The 19,374-nt window shown below is 40.6% G+C and overlaps 1 protein-coding gene across 9 annotated transcripts in view; it reads left to right on the top strand.

The window, feature by feature from the left end:
* SEPTIN11 (septin 11) overlaps positions 1-19,374 on the top strand; it is a 139,104-nt gene that overhangs the window by 90,287 nt on the left and 29,443 nt on the right. For all 9 annotated transcript variants that reach the window (XR_004031723.1, XM_030819027.1, XM_030819025.1 and 6 more), the window contains 2 exons: positions 5,475-5,589; positions 14,651-14,846. Coding sequence is in view for 8 of the 9 variants with exons in the window: in XM_030819027.1 (XP_030674887.1) it covers positions 5,475-5,589; positions 14,651-14,846 (311 nt within the window). In the remaining variant the exon portion in view is untranslated. The remainder of the gene's footprint in view (positions 1-5,474; positions 5,590-14,650; positions 14,847-19,374) is intronic.

Genomic DNA, 19,374 nt, shown 5'->3' on the forward strand with positions numbered 1-19,374 from the left:
AAATGAGTTTTCGCTTTAGGAATGGATTTTCTTCATGCTAGAATCATCATTCTCTTTTTTTATTTCTTTATGTTCACTTTATTTTTATTGTGATTTTACCTTCTTCATATGTCCGAGAGCTTTGCTGGTCAGCAGCTTCTCCTGGAATGCCTAGCAGCAGTAATAGAACTTCTGATTAATTTCAGATTTTTAAATGATAGTTGCCTCTTCCTCCTAGCTACTGTAGGTAAAGGAAGTCTAAGTTTCAGAAGACCTGTTAAGTGCTAGGCACTCTCATCCGTACCTCTTTATCTCCTCCCAACAACCCTGCCAAGGAGATATGTATGAGAGAGCATAGCACCTCTTCCTGTTTTTACTGAGGGCAGAACAGAGACTAAAGCAAGCAGAAAGCAAAGCTGGGATTCAAACCCATGTCTGTCTGACTCTAAGCCTTTTGCTGCCCTTCTCTGGTGAAGCAAGATTTGGAATTGTGGAACATATTTTACAGCAGCACTCAGAATGTAGGTGGTGGCACACATTCTTACATAATTTGTTTTATAATTATCTCAATAATGAAGTCAGCTGGGAATTTTCTGAAAAACTACCAATTATACACTTCAGGTATACATTCATAAGAAAGTGACCTTTTGGGCATAGATAACATTTATCCAGAAGGGTTCTGCAAGCTGGGCTTTTGTTTCACTGATAGATTTGGGGAACTTTAGCTTTCCTAAAAGGTACCCCCTGAATTTCCCTAGCCAAAAACTACTTCTCCTCCATGCCTTCCCATAGTTGACGCCATGGTATTGATGACTTTTATCCTTCATAGTCCTACATTTACATCTGTCCTAGCTCTGCTACTACATTGTAAAACCTCTTAAGGGTTGGAACTGCAGTGTTCTTCAATGAATTATAAAAATAACTTATTTTAGCTTTCTTAGTGCTTTGAGCAGTGGGTATTTTTGAATGAACAAATAAATAATTGTATCTAAGAGGATATGTTCTAAAAAGAGAAAAGTGAAATTGTCAAGTGAAAAACATGTTTATTTTATACCATAAAGGTTAGTCATAATCCATTTCAAGATGGAGTGGGCTGTAGAAATTATCTAATTACAAATCCTCACTAGGTAGATTAGAAAATGGAGGGCTAAATCAATTAAGGTCTTATAGTTACTTACTTAGTGGTTCTGTGTTGGCACTTTCTTTTCAAAAGTGGTTAAAACTAAGCATTATATTATGGGTTTCATGTGCCATCACTACAAAAATCATATTTGGTCTTGGCATTGCCAGGATCAGTGAAAATATGCTTGGAGCTACTTTGCCAGTTCTAATTCTCAATTTCCACCTCTTATGGTTGCCAAAGAATCATGGTTTCAGAGTATTTTTTTCCTTCTATTTTAATGTATTGGATTTTTATAACAGCTGAAATAATTGTACTGTCTGGGGCTACCTGGGAACTTAATATTCAGTTCATAAGATAAATTTCAGTTTCATGAGATAGCAGTGACTACGTTCGACAGCTCTGGAACCTGACTTCCTGGGTTCCAATTTCAGCACCTTGACTTTACTAGTTGGGAAACCTTGGGCAAGTTACTAAACGGTGCCTCTGTTTTCTCATCTGTAAATTGAGTTTGGGTAATAATGTAACTAATTTATAGAATTGTTAAGAGAGAGAAATTAGGGCTTTTCTGGAGCATTGGAAGGGATAAATGTTAGCTGTTATTATCATGATGGAATTCCAAATAGCTTGAGCCGCTTTTCAATCTGCATTTTCCTTTTATTGATCAGAAGAATGTTTGGTGAAATTTTCCCCAAGATTTCATAATAAAGACAATGATGGAGGTATAATTTTATTGGGATCTGGAAGATTTGGATATGTAAACACTGGCTGTAAGGCCCTTTCACGTAGAGGAAATAATGTGAGTAAATTCTGATGGGAAGAAACCTGGGTTTGTCCCAAGAACAGTGGTCATTTAATTTAACTGCAGAGTAAGGTGCTCCCTGGGGAGAAGTGGGAGATTCAGTAGGAATGGAGATTTGGGGTTAGCCCATGGGGCCCTGAAATGACAGGACAAGGAGTTTGGATTGGGGACCTTGAGTAGTGAGATCCCCTTGATGGCAAGGTGGAGGGAGGAAGTATTACAGAGGGTGAGATCAAGTCAGGGAGGCCAGTTGGGAGGCTGTTGAATTAGTAGGAATAGAAATGTGGAGGATGTAGTATTGATAAGACTTCAGAGTTGATGGTGGGAGGCAAGGTGGTCTCAAGCATAGCTAAGTACTGTTAACAGAAACAGGGAACTCTGGAGAAGGGGCGAGTTTGGGATAGAGGAATATGATTTCAGTTTCATGAACATCAAGTTTGAAGTACAGATGGGACAACCCAAGAGAAGTGTTCCTCTGAGAGAAATTCAGAACCCGACGCCAAGCACAGTTCAATATTAGAGAGAAATTCAGGGAGTCGTTTCCAGATGTGTTAGTGTTAACGACATGGAATATATGCAGTTCCCTGAAACTGGGCCTGGAGACTCAAAAAAGACCCCACAATCCTTGGTTTGTGGTAGCTAAAGGAAGAGCTATAAAATGCTGGACTGGAGGGATGCGGTTCAGCTGCTGTGCTGGAGGCACTGGGTAAGGTGCTCAGAGCTGCCCTGTGCATGTCCTCCAGTGCCGTTCTCTCCAGTTTTTAAGCCTGTTCATAAACCAGAGGAGGAACTTGTTTTTCCCTTTCCCCTATCACATACTGATGGGCAGTGACTCTCAGGTTTCCTTTAATACTGGGCAGAGAATTAGGCTCAAATTATGAAATGTAAAAACTGTATTATAAAATTTACATATTCTGTATTATAGTGTTAGAAGACAGACTCTAAAGATACAACTTCAAATTTCAAAAATGTCAAGACCAAACTGTTTTATAACCCTTCATTTTGTATGTGGTTTTCAATGGGTATAAAAATACTTAGTGGGTGTGTGGGTGGCTTCTCATGTTTTGGAAACGGTGAGAATATGAGATGCTGAGCTTTGGGTTCTGGGATGAAAGCTATAATTACTAACTCTGATTCTTTCCCAGGATTGGTTCATAGGTGGATATCTGGTATCTAAAAACCCAGCAATCCAGAATCCAGAGCAATAAACCATTCTCCCCTCCCCCTGAAATTAAAAGAATTATGCGGCGGTGAAGAGAGGGAATGTGGGATGATGGTTCTGCCCTGCGTTGTCTCTTTCATACCATTCATGAACGGTTGAAATCAGTGATGCAGCAGAAGTGAAGGCTGGTGCCATGGCTTCTCCTAGCCTGATACACAACAGCTACTGCACAGCTTGGTGGAAAGAGTTCTAAAAATAACCCAGGACTCATTTCAAACCCGCCTCCCCCAAGTCTTGGCGGATGTGGTAAACACCCTAAAAATACCTGCTGTCTGAACCTTTGAGGTATCTAAAGAGGAAGGGGCAGGTATAAGGATTGGGGTTGGAAGAAGTACAGTATTGTTGGAAGGCTTGCCCAGCTACAAGGACTGCTGCCCACTGGGGCCTGCCCTCGAAGCTGTTTGGTGAGCTGCCTACCATGCCATCCTGTTCAAGGATAAGTGCCTACTCGTGAGTCTCATATTCACTGTTGGCAGGTTTCAAGGAAACTATTCATAGACTAGACATCTGTTGTCTGTCCCATTGACCTCAAATCTGCAGCTGCCACCATGGTATTCAGGCAGTGTGGTGGCTTTTAGTCTTATTTCACAGAATCAGAATTTTAGAGCTGATATGGACTTTAGACATTTTATTATTAATAAAACCATTGAAGTCCTTTAAAATCACTGCATTTCTGGAGTCACATTTCTGTGCCTATATAGTGACCACAAACATTTGAAATGGGGTCTTAGTCCTTGCTTATTAAAAGAAATCACCCTCATGATTACGTAACATAAAAATAGGATGATGAAAACCAATCTTTTGAAAACATTGACTAAGTGATCCTGTACAGAGCTTTTTTTTTTTTTTTTTTTTAAATAAAATGGAGCTTTGAAGCTGGGAGTGGTGGCGCATGCCTGTAGTCACAGCTACTTGGGAAGCTGAAGCTGGAGGATCACTTGAGCCCAGGAGTTTGAAGCTGCAGTGAGCTGTGATCACACCACTGCACTCCAGCTTGAGTGGCAGTGCAACCCTGTCTCTAAAAAAAAAAAAAATGGCTGGGTGTGGTGGCTCACGCCTGTAATTGCAGCACTTTGGGAGGCCGAGGCAGGCAGATCATGAGGTCAGGAGTTCGAGACCAGCCTGGCTAACATGGTGAAACCGTATCTCTACTAAAAATACAAAAATTAGCTGGGCGTGGTGGCGCGTGCCTATAATCCCAGCCACTCGGGAGGCTGAGGCACTAGAATCGCTTGAACCCAGGAGGCAGACGTTGCAGTGAGCTGAGATCGTGCCATTACACTCCAACCTAGCGACAGAGTGAGACTCCATCTCAAAAAATAAATAATAAAAATCAATCAATAAATAATAAAAATAAAAATGGAGCTTTGAGGATCATTTTCTCACCTGGACTCCAGTATTTTGAATATAAAGTTCATTGACAACATAGCCAGAACACTAGGAGTCCTGTCTCCAAGGAGAAGACTTTCAGTGTCTAATTTCTGAAATTGCAAACCATAACCATGATATAACTGAGGGACTGTAGCTGATCTCTGCATCTTGAGAAAAAAAGGTTTCACAGATTATCTCCAACACCCATGGGATGCATTCAAAGTTGTGGGGGCAGCCAGTACCATTTTATGTAACAGCATAAATCACCCAGTGATTTTACTTTAGCTTCCAGCCATATCCTGTGTGATTTTTAAATGTATGATAACTACCTTACCCCAGTCTACATCGGTAAACTCTGCAAAAGTCCAGCAGTTACAGAGCCTGTGCTAGGAGCTACAGGGTGGAGAGGGGGAAGAAGACTCAAGAAACCTGTAAACTAATGGAGGAGAGGAAACCAGCTCATGTGCTGAGAAGTTTTAAATATGTTGCATTTATGGTAGGTAGAGCATTGTCATCATTGTAAGGAGTATGAATCCTCCACTGTGAGCTTTTCAAAGTTCTTTTATGTATCTGGAAGAGTGTTAAATATTTTTTCACTATGAGTTGACAGTAAATTGAAAGCTTTTCTTGAGTAATGAAAGTGATCAAAATGGCTGGAGGTTTTTGTGTTTTTTGGTCACTTAATGCATACCTGAAATAGTCACCTCTAGAAGCTCAAATTTCCCTGGACCAGTACACTTGTAACAAGGAATGAGATGCTCAGGGAGATGGTCTGCTTTGGGAGACTGTGATTTTTGTGGAAAGAGCTTGTTTTTGGAGTTGTTAGTGCCCTCAGCTGTGTAGAAGCCAAGACAGCTGTGGGGGGGGTCTCCTTTTTCCATGTATGTCAAGGGAAGAAGAAAGAATGTAATGTTTGTGATATGTGATATCCAGGTGGCATGGTTCATGGACACTCAAATCTTTCTCCCCTGAAATTCCAGAATGAAGAGCTTCGAAACTTGTCTTTGTCTGGCCATGTGGGATTTGACAGCCTCCCTGACCAGCTGGTCAACAAGTCTACTTCTCAAGGATTCTGTTTCAACATCCTTTGTGTTGGTAAGTTATTCATCAGCCACACAGCAAGAAATTTGATCCTTAGATATTGACAGGTAACTGTCGGAGAGACATGCTTCAGTGAAGTAAGAATTACATGTTTATTCTCTTTTTTTCATCAGTAAAACAAGGCAAAATATCTGCCTTATACATGTCACAAGTTATAAAGATTGAGAGCTGTGTTTAGGTAAATGCGTTGTATGTTTTGTCATGTTACTCAAATTACTATTAGTATTTCTGTCATACAGTCAAGCAACTGATCATTACAATATTGTTAAGATCCCTTAAACATTTTACTTTGGACTAGGCCTCTGCCTTGGTATTTTTCTTCACCCCTCTAGCCATGTCTTTTTTTTTTTTGAGGAGTCTTGCCTGTTGCCCAGGCTGGAGTGCAGTGGGCGATTTGGCTCACTGCAACCTCTGCCTCCCGGGTTCAAGCAATTCTCCTGCCTCAGCCTCCTGAGTAGCTGGGATTACAGGTGCCCGCCATCGTGCCCAGCTAATTTTTTGTATGCCATATCCTTTTTGGACTAAGAAGAGGAAGGTAGAAAGGAAGGGGGATAAAGAAAATAAAAATATAAATTTCCTGTTAGTTTGAAGGAGAAGTGTGTGTGGAACAGGTGGCTGTTCCTCTCTCTCCCCATCATGCCTGATGAATGGCAGGTGAAACAGCAGTGAAGTGGTTTGGGCTGTGTTGATCTGTTGGCATTGTCCTCTGGGCATTTCCCTCTGAGACATCACTTTGAGACAGATCAAAGAATTCTGTATGTAGCCAAGTGGACTGTCGTTTTCCTAAGCTTGGCAGAATGTGTCAGACTTACTTTTCTTGTCCAAGTAAAGCAAAGAGAATTTAGAAAAGGTGTGTGTTCAATGTGAGAACCACCATTTGCTTATTTGTCAGTTATGGAAGTTGGGGGGAGTGCAGATATTTTTCTTTTTTAAAAGCTTCTTGAACTTCTTGATGACTCTACTGCATGTAGCCTCTGCGCTGGGCATTCATTAGTAGAAAGCCACAATTGGCAGGCATGCTACACCAACTAGCTCCCTGGCGTTATATCTTAAGCACTGGATAAGAGAAAGACTGGAGAGAACACAGCCAACTCTCATCTCATGCTTTCCCCTTTTCCCTACATGAAGCCTTTTAAAATTCAGCAGGAGACCTCCCGAATGGCAGCTAGTTCTACAGAGTGGCATGAATGGTTGTCCTTTCTCTCATGATAAATGCTCGTTGCAGAGCAGGGCAATTCTTCATTAGCATAGCAATTTGTTGGCGATTTGTTGGTTTTCTATTGAAAAGTATGCTCAGTTGTAATCCCAGGCCAATTACTATTCTGGCTTCTCTTCAGTGCCTCCCCAGCCCTGTCTCCAAAATCAGCTGTAAGAACATGTCTGAGAGTTCTGTCCTGGCTCCTGCAGGGGACGGTAGGGGAAAGCCTTCCGGTGGGATCCTGGTTTAACTGGGTATGTGGTGTGCAGTGGGGTGTGCTGGCTCAGGGGCTGACTCCTTGTGTTAAATAAGACAATTCAGATGCTGAATTCCTCAGAGACCAAGTCGTGCTGCCCTGTTAGACGTGTAAAGCAGCCCTATTTGGAGTCTCCTGGGTGGGTTACAATACGTGTGATTCTTAGATATTTGTCAGGTTCTATTCTTAAACATGTTTAAAATTAGTTTTTCAAACTAATGAACATAATATATATTTGTTGTTTAAAATGTTATAAAACACTTCCCTTTCATCTCCCACCCCTATTTCCATTTCACAGAGATAACACTGTGGGATTCTTCTAGAAACTTTTGACATCTTTCTGTATTAGGAAATTGCTTTTGGTGGCTTACAGTTCTGTAGGTAGGAGTCCAGTATGGGTCCGCAGGGCTGCATTCCTTCCTGGAACCTTTAGGGAGAGTGCGTGCCTTTTCCAGCTTCTGGAAGCTGCCTGCATTCCTTGGCTCTTGGCTCCTTCCATCCATTCTCAAAGCCAGTCATGTTGCATCACTCTTTTAGTATTCTTGTGTCAGGAAATTTTCCACAGAGAATTGCAGAAATCTAGCTTAAACCCAGTTAAGACTCTCCCCCACCCTCTAACACACACTGAAAAGGTAATATGGTGAATTGGGTAATTAAGAGCAGCTGGCTCCAGGGGTTCAACGAGCCCCATCAAGCCTGTGTCTCTGGTTCTTGATCCTGCTTCTGCTTGCTTCACATTCAGGCATTTTCCTCACGACAGCAGTCTGGCTCCGTCTGCATCACCAGCCGAGCAACCTCAGGGGAAGGAACAAGGCATTCCTGACACGTCTCACCAAACAGTCAGGATTTCACTGATTGGCCAGGACTCAGTCACACGCTCAGCCTTGGGGGAAGATGGAGTCAGTTCACTCCAAAACATACGAGGTTCCCCATAGGCAAGAAGACAGGATCAGAAAGGAGATAGGGCTTGGGAGAGAGACACACTGGACAGATAAAAACAGCTTTCTCACAGTTATATAGGTGCTTTCTTGTTTTGCTTTTACACAAATGAGATCATGCTGTTCATCCTGTGCATTTTCCTTTTTCCACTCCACAAGAAATCCTGGATATCCTTCGTTGTCAGCATATCTAACTCTCCAGGTCGTTTTCCATAACCCTTTGGAGCCCCTTGTTTGGGGCCAGCGTGAGCTCTTTGGGAGTTAGGAATGTCAGCATTAAATATCATCCTCAGAGAGTTAAATGTCAAATTCCTTTGCCATAGATATTTTATAGCATAGTATCTTTATAAGAAAAAACTTACTGTCAATCAATGGTCCATCTATTTTTAAAATAAGAGTCTATAAAAAGTAGATCAAAATATTTGGACAGCCACGTAGAGGAGGAGGTGTTATATTTAACTTAACAGCATCCATGGTAATTTTTCCTCCTTACTTACTCCCTTCCTCTTACTGCCCATTTGTATTTTTTTGCACAGTATGCACATGTGTGATATTTATAGCATGAATTTACATTTTTGTGATAAATATGGGAGGGAATTAAGGATAAAAAAATAAAATTATGATCCCAGTAAGGAAAATTTTTACCAAAAATGTCTCAGAATTGTAATTTTGTTTTGTGGCATGAGCCTGTAGGTTGAAAGAAAGCAGAGGAAATAAAACAGGGCAGAAAATGGTCCTGGCATGAACTAAGTCTAGTTTCAGAGATAATGAATTAAATGTCTGCCGTTAGAACCCATCTCTGTTGGTCCTGGGAAGGCATGTAATAGAGGAAGAATAGTTTTCATTTAACTGGGAAGAGAATTCTGATGTTAAATGAGATAACAGAACACCCAGGAGTTCATCATTCCCCTACTCTCTGTTTTGCTACAACACACCTAAATCACTCCTGAAGCTACATTTTAGTTTAAATAAAGCCTTTCATGTTTTACCCATGCTGTAATTCTCCAGAGAATCTAAATTAGATCTAAATTAGCAGTTAGCCTTTTTTCATAATTTTAAATTTGTATGTCTTTCTCATCCATTTTCCAAAATGATACTAACTCTACGAAAAAACCTCATCCACATTGATCCAGCTGTCTGTCCGTTCCTTGTGAACATACAAAGGTGAATAAGATACTGTAACATCTCTGCTTTTGAAGAAGAGACAGTTTGATAGTAGAGTCAAAGTAAATTAGTAATACATTTTGAAATAGAAAATTTGTCCACAATTCAACCTTAATTGTTTTGAAGGGATGAGAGAACAGGAATTGAAAACAGGTAAGTGTAAGGCCATCTTAGCCAAGGCTATAGTGTCAACATAAATTGTGGAAATTTACAATCAAATCTTAAACATTTTTATCCCGTCTTGTTTTTCCAGGAAAGGATGTAAATGGCTTATAGGGTAAAATGAATGAAGATAAAATTAACCCCAGAAAATAAAGGTGAAGCCAGGGATAGAGTCAGAACTCAGAGTGTGCCATCAGGCCTGCCTATAGCAATTAATTGATGAAGTATTACATTTTCTCTCAGCTTAGTGGTCAGAGCATGGAGTAAATTTATTAATTCACTCATTCATTAGCAGATATTTAGTGAGCATGTGTTATATGCTAAACACAAGCAAAAAGTTTAACATACGACAGATTTATAGTATCTATAAAGTAAAAACAAAATGATTGCTCCAGATGAAACACAGCTTTACCTGGAAAAATTTCTCCATGGATTTTCAGAAAAGAGATTTGGTGTATGTAGTGGTCTGGGTTCCTGGGCATTCTCCAAGTCAGTGCAATTGTTTAATGAAATGCCAGATGCCACACGCTGGCTCATCTTATGCCAGAGTATGTTTCATCAAAGGTGATTCTATGAGGAACAAGAACAACGCAACTTAGGTATGTAGCTTTCTGACTCTCTGATTCCATCCAAGAGTAAAATCTAGAATAATTAGGGAAGGCAGGCAGATCCCCATGCACAGTTACTTACTCAAGTAGCCAGTCTTGGCAATTAGAGTAAAAGATGCTGAATCACAGATCAACAATTTGTTCAATCTACAGTTACCTTCTAATTAATAATACAATCCCTCTGTTTTTCCCCTGCCTTGTTCACCTTTGAGCTTGTAGGTTAAATAAGCCTGAGAATAGAATGGAAAAGGTAGGAGTGCTTTCCCTTATGATGTGGGCATCATGTTTACTAGCATTGGCAGGAATAGGAAAAACAGAAGTCCCAGATAACACTTTAATAGGGTCTCTAATTACTGTAACAATAGAGTGTTTAGGCAGATGAATATATGATAAAATAAACAACAAACTCTGAAAAAATCTATCACAGTGGCATATCTCTGTATAAATCATCACCATGATCATTTTTGTTTTCAATTAACTTTTTTTTTTTTTTTTTAAGATGGAGTCTCTCACTCTGTCACCCAGGCTGGAGTGCAGTGGTGCAATCTCCACTGACTGCAACCTCCACCTCCCAGGTTCAAGGGATTCTTCTGCCTCAGCCTTCCAAGTAGCTGGGATTGCAGGTGCCCGCCACCACACCTGGCTAATTTTTGTATTTTTAGTAGAGACGGGGTTTCACCTTGTTGGCCAGGATGGTCTCGAACTCCTGACCTCAGGTGATCCGCCTGCCTCAGCCTCCCAAAGTGTTGAGATTACAGGCGTGAGCCACCGTGCCTGGCCCGCAATTAACTTTTAATAAATGTCTCCTTTGTGCCAGGCACTCTGCTAGGGAGTTTTGAAATACTTTAAAGTTAGTCATTGATTTTTCTGAAAATATTGTTATGGTTGTTTGGTTTGAATTGGAGCTTATGCCTAGTAGGCTTTTAGTTATTCAGTTAGAAAGAAATTTTTGTCTTATGGGTCCTCAAAAGTATAGATGAGATTCTGCTTACAAAGATTAGAGAGAAGCCTCAAAAACGAATCCCAGTGCTTCAGGAGGCCAAGGCAGGAGAATTGCTTGAGTCCAAGACTAGCATGGGGAACACAGTGAGACCCTGTCTGTTAAAGAAAAAAAGCTAATGCATTGAAAAACTTCCCTAGTTCTTCTAGAGTTCCTTTTATTCCAAGAGCTGCCATTTCCTGCTGAACTGCTTTTGGTGAATCACACTGCTGCTGGAGTTGCCGTGTCTAATTACAGCTCTTAAAAGCACAGAGCATAGAAATGGAAAGCAAAGCACACCAAAGTTTAGAGGAACAGTGGTTTTTTTCAACCCATTGATTAACCCTGTGCTATAAGTAGGGTCTGGTATGCTAATTGTTTGTAATTTCCACCTTAATGTAAATGATAATTAAAATTACCATGCCTTTAAAAAGTATGGTGTTCCTGATTCACATGGGCGCTTAAGCAATTTTCAACCTAGTAAAATAAGATGATAATTTCAGACTTGTCCAGGTAACCTAGAATCCTTGCCATGTAATTGAAGTCTTTATTGCTATTCTTAGGGAAGAAGATGAAAGTTAAGTAGGTCACTTTCTACTGACAGAGCCTTTCCCATAAAGGAGAAACTTTTATACGGCAGATCTGCTTTTGTGCCTTTCGTATTCTAAAAATAGGTAAATCCTGAAAAGAAGTTGGCTCTGCTTGAGAATGTTACACTTGTAGCATGTACTTAAAATGACTCAAGTACCTTCAATATTGACTACCAGTGAGAACCCTGTTTTATTTCTGTATCCACTACACAGTAACTTTGTTTTGCTCAAAGTTAATTTGTTAAGCCATGAATGGTGAGTGTGAACTTGTTAAACTCTTTCAGGTTAGGGAGCAGAGACTGGTTTTATATTGCTTTTATGGAGGGTTTTTTTTTTGTAAGACTATTCAGGAAAGTAAGGAAGACAGGAAACCGTCTCAACTGCTGCACAGCCAGACCCCATAGAGATCTGGAATGACATTCAGGATGTTACAGAAGTGCAAACAGCGTCAGTGTCTGTTTTTATTCATTACTTCATCTCTGCACCTATGCTTGTCACACAGTGAGCACCCCAGCATTAATTTCATGATGGATTTCCAATACTCTACCCCATCTATCTGCTCTTTCCTGTATTCCCAGCCTACATTCTGTCTGCAGCATGACTTCTGTTTACTTACAGCCTTTGCTGCCTCATGGCTTCTGCTTACTTACCTGTCTTTGTTTATCATTTCTTTTTCATGCCATCACACTGTGTGGGGATTGCATGTATCTCATTCAAACGCCCAAAGAGAAAAACTGTGATTAGATAGGCCACTCTCCAATGTGGAGCCCCAGCTCATAGTGAAATGATTGGGCTTCCGTGGTTGCCTTGAGGTCAGGGACCTAGCCATGGTCTGGTTGTCTGTGGCCAACTAGCAGGGCCATGGATGTAAAGGATGGTCTTGCTTATAAGAGGAAAGCGGTTATGACAAACACTTAGAATGTTGTTCCCATAATGATAAATTAGAGTCTGACTGGTATTATTCAGTCATGTTCTAGACCAGATTCTAAGATGTAGGAGAACACCCTATCAGGCTAGTTTCTTGAATTCTCAGAACTTGGCACAGAACTTGTACATAGTAGGCACTACAAAAATACTGGCTGAATGAAGGATGACTAAAGAGGAAATTCTATGATCTTAGATGTTCAGGGACACAACAGGAAAGGTTAAAGAGGAAGATGAATATACTTGACCAACTTTTATCCTATAAGTGAATCATCATAGTTAGAGGCAAGCCATATAAGGCTTTTCTAATCAGAGAAAGCTCAAATCCAGAAAGACTTCATCCTCCTTCACTTTTGTATTATGTTGGAAAGCAATGAGTATAAAATACAGAATTTATAACTAGTAAGTAGATTTTGTCATCATAGTGGGAGGGTTGCCCAGAGCTTTTCTTTTTTCCATAGAACACTACCATCCTTAAAGTCATTATAGCAATCCTTAGAAGAGGGGATGCTCCTAGGAACATACTGGGATTAGAAGTTGTTGAAAGGGCTGTTCTATATTGGCAAGTTGAAATTGAGCTGGAAATGTAATTGAGAAATTTTCCAGATTAAGAAAGAAAAAAGGTATCCCTAGGGCTAATGCTTCTGGATTTCTACCCCCTTGTCTCCATCATCATATGATCAGCCACCACCACCACGAACATAAGGCTGTTTTTTTCTCATCGCCAACTGTCTTTGACTCAACATAAGAATTAGAATTAAGAGAGAATTTGCTTGGTGTTATTTTGAGGATTGGGCTGCAGTTCTTCATAGCTCCACATTTGGGTGTCATCATATGATTGGTATAGTGGTTCCAGATACCTGCCACTCTGCTTTGCATATATGAAGCCTCAGTAAACACTTATTGAGTTGAATTATCAGTGTAAATAAGGTCATTTGACATCATTTACTTTCATTGTCACAAACTTCACTCTGAAGCTGGGAAAACTATCTAAGAAGCCACAAATATTTGGCTTCTTGACTCCAGCTGGATAAAGAAAAATAAAAACATGGAGGGATTAATATAACCATAACTAGAAAATGTTAGGCAGTCAGTTTTCTGTGTAATGGTAAAATCAGGCTGCTGTCTTGGTTGAGTGCAGGTGTTGGAACCATACAGACTTGAGTTAGAACCCTGGTTCCACCACTTAGCAATGACTTTAGGCAAGTTACTCATAAATCTCATCTAAGCCTAGTGTTCCACCTTGAACATGGAGGAAACAGTAGTACCTATTTCATGGGAGTAGTACTAGGGTTTAAATGAGATAATGTAGCTGGGCGTGGTGGCTCATGCCTGTAATCCCAGCACTTTGGGAGGCCGAGGCAGGTGGACCATTTGAGGTCAGGAGTTCAAGACCAGCTCAGCTAACATGATGAAACCCTGTCTGTACTAAAAATACAAAAATTAGCCAGGCGTGGTGACATGGGCCTGTAATTCTAGCTCCTGAGGAGGCTGATCCGGGAGGATCACTTGAATCCAGGAGATGGAGGTTGCAGTGAGCTGAGATCACGCCACTGCACTCCAGCCTGGGCGACAGAGCGAGACTCTGTCTCAAAAATACATACATACATACATACATACATACATACATACATACATACATACAGGAGATAATGCACTAGAAGCTCTTGCCACCGGGGTTGGCACAAAGTGAGCACTCAGTGACATTAGTTATTATTGTCATCAAGAGTGTTATTTTGAATAATGTAATTCTTTTCTATGACATGGTGTCATATTGATGTTGAATTAACTGATCTTTTAGGTAATTCAGTGTAAATGGAATCACTTGTTTCAAGTAACAGAAATTCAACAGTATAGTCTTTTATCCCTTAAGTAATATAGTTTTATACTCTAACATTCAGGAGAGAAAGAGATAAAGTTCATGTTCTTGTAATACACAAACTGAGCACGGGCAATCTTATGAGTAAAATTTTTCTATCCAGAGGTAAAGAAGAATCTCTTGATCTGTAAATTTGAAATCCTCTCTGCTAAATAGTTTCTGAAATTCACTGAGGCATTTTAGGAAGGTATTCCATAGATTACACATAGAAAGAATTCTCTCTTCACAGTGGCATTTCTGGTGGCGGTTTTTCTTTTTTAAACTTTATAATCATGACTAATGAAAAAAATACTGGTGAATTGAACTGATGTCTGAGAGACATTGACATTCTCTGATTTTTCTTTTGTGGTTATGTAGGTGAGACAGGCATTGGCAAATCCACGTTAATGGACACTTTGTTCAACACCAAATTTGAAAGTGACCCAGCTACTCACAATGAACCAGGTGTTCGGTTAAAAGCCAGAAGTTATGAGCTTCAGGAAAGCAATGTACGGCTGAAGTTAACCATTGTTGACACCGTGGGATTTGGAGACCAGATAAATAAAGATGACAGGTACATCTTGGGATTTTGGGGGGACACAAATGGGAGAGGAGATAGCAGGATCCATCCCAGGCAAATTTAAAGGCCAAATGTTTTGGGGGTGTTTTAGTTGTGGGGCTTGGTCCTCTATTGCCTAAAAGGTGTGATATTCTTGTCCTCTGAGAATTTTTCTGAGAATGTTCTTCCTTGAGGTCAGAATCAGACATCAAAATTGATCCCAGCTAGTAGGATCAGAAAGGGGCTTTATCAGAGGGACTAAATTAGCTTACAGCATCTTTCCACAAAGGCCATGAAACAAGGTTTGGGGCTTTCCTACCAGGAAAAGCAATCTAGAGAAACACTCAGCCACCCTACAGAACAGTTTTAGCAGAAACCCCAGCCATCAGTCACTTCATACTGCTTGGGAAGCCAGGACACTAGAGGGGAGGTCTCTAGAAGCTCCACCAAATCTGCCCCAGGTAATCAAATGCCTTCACCATTGCTTGCTATATAATGATAAAATAGTACACTGAGTTTTTATAATGTCCCCCATTTATAAAGCCATGTAAGTTTGGGTCTTTACCATGAGTTGCTGTTTGCCCTTATTTGAGGGAAGTTTTCAATTCTTAAAATTTCGTGGCATACAACCCATGTTAGTCTTAGTCTCAGGATTTTGTTCACATTCCTTCTCAAGAGCACCGATTCTCTTCATCAGTCTCAACCTCAGATGTCTTATGACCATTTTACATAGTACATTCATTCTCAAAAGAAGTTTGAGAAAGTTAAAATAAAACTGCCCCAGGCCCAAAGCTGATTGTAGAATGGGGCTTCCAGAAGCATCTTTGAGCAGTTACAACATTATGGGCATAAGTGTCTACCTGCTTAGTGTGACCAACATGTAGACATGAACAACAAATCAGTAAGTTAGGGTGTATTTGCTTACGGCTCAGACACTTCACTTGTATCAGGATTTTTTTTTCCATATTCCTCAAAACTGTATATTATACACATGTGTTTTGTAAAGAGGAACTCGACTATTTTTATCTAGAAATGCGTATTGCCTAGATAAATTTTAACTGTGCCTGATATAAGTATGAGCACCACAGTAATGACAGAGAAGTGTTTAATTCATTCTTTAGCTGAGCACCAAGCTCTTTATTTTATCTATAAAGCACTTTAAATGCTCTTCAGTAGACATTGCCCCGTGATAACAGGAACAATTGTTAGATAGAGTGAGAAAGATTTTATTTTGCATCTGGCCAAAATGGACTATCTGTACATTGTGCTGGGGCAGGGAACAAGTTCGGCTCTGACACTGCAGCTGAGCAGTTGCTCTTAATATATGACCTCAATGACAGGGAATGATGGAGAGGCCCCTGCCTGAAGGCTGTTTGTAATGCCAAGAGCAGTAAATGAAGAGAAAGCCCTGGTCATAAGGAAAGGGGCACAAGTGCATTGTGGGAGCTGGGAAGAGAGCCGGGGGTTCCAGTCATTGCATACTCGCAGAACATACTCAGAGCAAGGCCTGTTCTCCCCCTCTCAGACTGGTATAGATTTTCTCCCTGGGGTTAGGAAAAATCTTGCTCATCCATTCCTTGATTCGAAGACAGCAACTGTACTTTTTCAGGATCCCTCCCCCACAGGAATGAGAACCATCCTCCACATGGCCTCTTGCTGAGATTCCCTGTGCTCTTCCAGCTCACTGGGGTTGCCACAGTGCTGCCACTCAATTTTTGCCTCTCCCCTAAATTGAGACTTTCCCTCGGGCTGCTGGTGGCTTTTCACTCCCCAATCAGCACTCAGCAGCAAACAGCTAGGACAATGCATATCCTCATATTTGCAGCTGGAGCCCTCCTTAAGAAATTATCTGACTCATTTGGGTCAAATAATAGTTTCCAAGGAGATTCAGAAGAGAGGAAGTGTGATATTAACCTAACCTAGATACCAAATATTTTTTTTCCTCTGAAATTTCTTGACAGCTATTGCATAACCTCTTTAAATGGCACTTAAAACTCTCTGTTACCCTGTACCCCAGAAGGTATTGTTGACACTGTTGACTGTAAAGCCAAATGACTTGTTCACAAATCGTTATTTGGACAGGCTCTGCCTCCCTCAAGAAACTGGAAGTGGGATATTCATTTCTGCATCAATATGTAACCATGTGGGAAGGGATGTGGTCTTTCTCTATGCCCGTGTTGATTTTTACCTACTTTGGGGATTAGGCAAGCTTTTCTGCCATAGATGCAAGACTTAAAGAATGTCCCAGTTTGTTTATGTAGGCTTCGGACATGTCAACATTCCTGTATTATTATTTGCCTCAGACCAGGCTAGCTAGAAGGAGGCAGGAAGAGAGATCTGGTAAGGTTTCCTGTTATGTTTAAAAGCACATTTCACTCTTTGTTATTGAAGGGCTTCCTTGTTTTGGCTGTTTGTACTCTTCAGTGGAGAAAGAAAGGGATCTGGGGAAGAAGGGAAAGCAAGTTATGTTGTTCAGTTGGAAGTAGAATAATTAGTTTGCCCCACACTGGGGAGATGGGAGATAAGCTGTCCATGGCGTATCACTAGCTGTAATGATAGTTAGCCCTCAAAGGCAGAGATAATTGAAATCCCCTGAGACAGAATTTCAACCTCACCAAATCTTTATCAGAGTTATAAAACAGTAGTGAGATGGACTGTTTGGCCTTTAAATTTTAAGTTTTTAATCATACTTTCTGGTGGAGGTAGTCAAGGGATAAGGAAAATTGGCTAACAGACAGCAAGATAAGGGAAAAACATAGTAAGTATTTGGTCATACATGAAGTGGAGAGTTAGTCCCTGAATGATGGCATTGGCCATTTTGCAAGAATGATCAGTGGGTAGGTTGGATGGATGGAAAACATTGTCTAAGTATCTTTTTCCATTGGTTTTAGGGTTAGCCTCTGTCATTTTCGTATGCGTGTATGTTTTATGGCCGGAGGTATATGGAAAAAAAAATGAGTGCTGCGTAACAAGGAGTACCTCCATGCCTTAAAAGAAAATTATGTGAAAACATAAGGGCTAGATTGGATTTGTCCTCCTGTCTTTCCTCTGATTGATATGGCCACAATCCAGGGAAGTTTTAATTGGCCAAAAAGAATATAAATAAGTGTTAGTAGGGATGGAGCTAGCAAAAGGCTAAGTTGGGATTAAGCTTCCTATCTTTCTCACTTTAGATGGAGAAGTGGAAAGGATTTGGAGGAAGAGGCAGATAATTCATCTCATCTATAGGATGATGATGAGGAGTACAAAACCACTTGGCTGGCTTGAGTCTCATCAAGAAGAAATTATTTCATCAGCATAATTAAATGTTTGACATAGGGAATAGTGGTTTTGGTAAATTGTTGTCCAGGAATACATTTCTTTTTATTGGTTAATAATGGTATGGAAGGTAAAGTAGATGGGAATTCATTTTTATTATGTGTGTGACGTAAGAGAAGGAGGCTCCAGGTTGAATCCCAGGTTTCTGACTTGGCCAGTGGTGTGGGTGGTGGCCCACCATGCTAAGGAATACAGGGAAAGTGAGGGTTTGAAGGCAGGATGAGTAGTTCAGTTTTGGACATATTTAGTTGGAGAAGCAGTTGAAAATATAGGATAAGCAATTGTGGATGGGTCTGAAGCTCAGAGGAAAGATCTGGGTTGGAGATAGAGATTTATGACTTGTCATCAGATAGATGGTGCATGGAACACAGGAATGAGTGTGATTTTCTAGAGGGGACACATAGAGTGAAAAGAAGGGAGACTGAATGATTGGCCGGGACTCTCTAATAAGAACAGATAGAAGGAAGCCTGAGATATTAGAGAACAGAAGATGTCTTGAATCTAGTGCGGAAAGCATTCCTCACTGCAAAATGAGTGTTGTTATGCTTCTCATTATCTTTGGAGGATTGGAATCAAAACCAGAGGCAAGAAGGGAAATTAATAGAAAGCAGAACCATATTTGGACTACTATTGAGGAGGTGCTAAGAGCTAAAAATCAGACACTGGGGAAGCAGGGGAGCAATTGCTGTGAGCTGCTTCTCTTACCCTTTGGGATAAGAGGCTGCTGGGGAAGAGCCCTAATCCCCAAATCTGCCTCAGTGTCAGGAGACAGAAAGATCAGCCCCAGACTCAAAGGGCAAAGGGCATGGGTGGACCTCACTGGAGTGTCCTGCTCCACTTCCCTACTGGACGTGAGCTCCATAGCAGAACAGATACCAGCAGAGAACTGGGTGAATGTAAAGTTCCTTTTTTTTTTTCTTAGTTTATTCTAAAAAGTCAGGCTTGATTCTATAGTGGCGGTTGTTTATTATATAATTATGAAATTGTTATATCTGACTTTTATGTGCCAGCCCTTTACATGTATTGCATGTATTGGCTCATTTATTTGTCACAATAGCTCTCTGATACAACTACTATTTTTGTCTCTGATTTACCTGTGAGGAAATTGAGACACAGAGAGATTTAGTGACTTGCTTAAGGCTGTGCAGCTAGTAAGTTGTGGAGCTGTATTATGGTTTTAGGCTTGAATCCATGTTTCTAACCACCATCCTCTATAACTGTCTCA

This window comes from Nomascus leucogenys, chromosome 9 (assembly GCF_006542625.1).
Source record: "Nomascus leucogenys isolate Asia chromosome 9, Asia_NLE_v1, whole genome shotgun sequence".
Classification (NCBI taxonomy): domain Eukaryota; kingdom Metazoa; phylum Chordata; class Mammalia; order Primates; family Hylobatidae; genus Nomascus; species Nomascus leucogenys.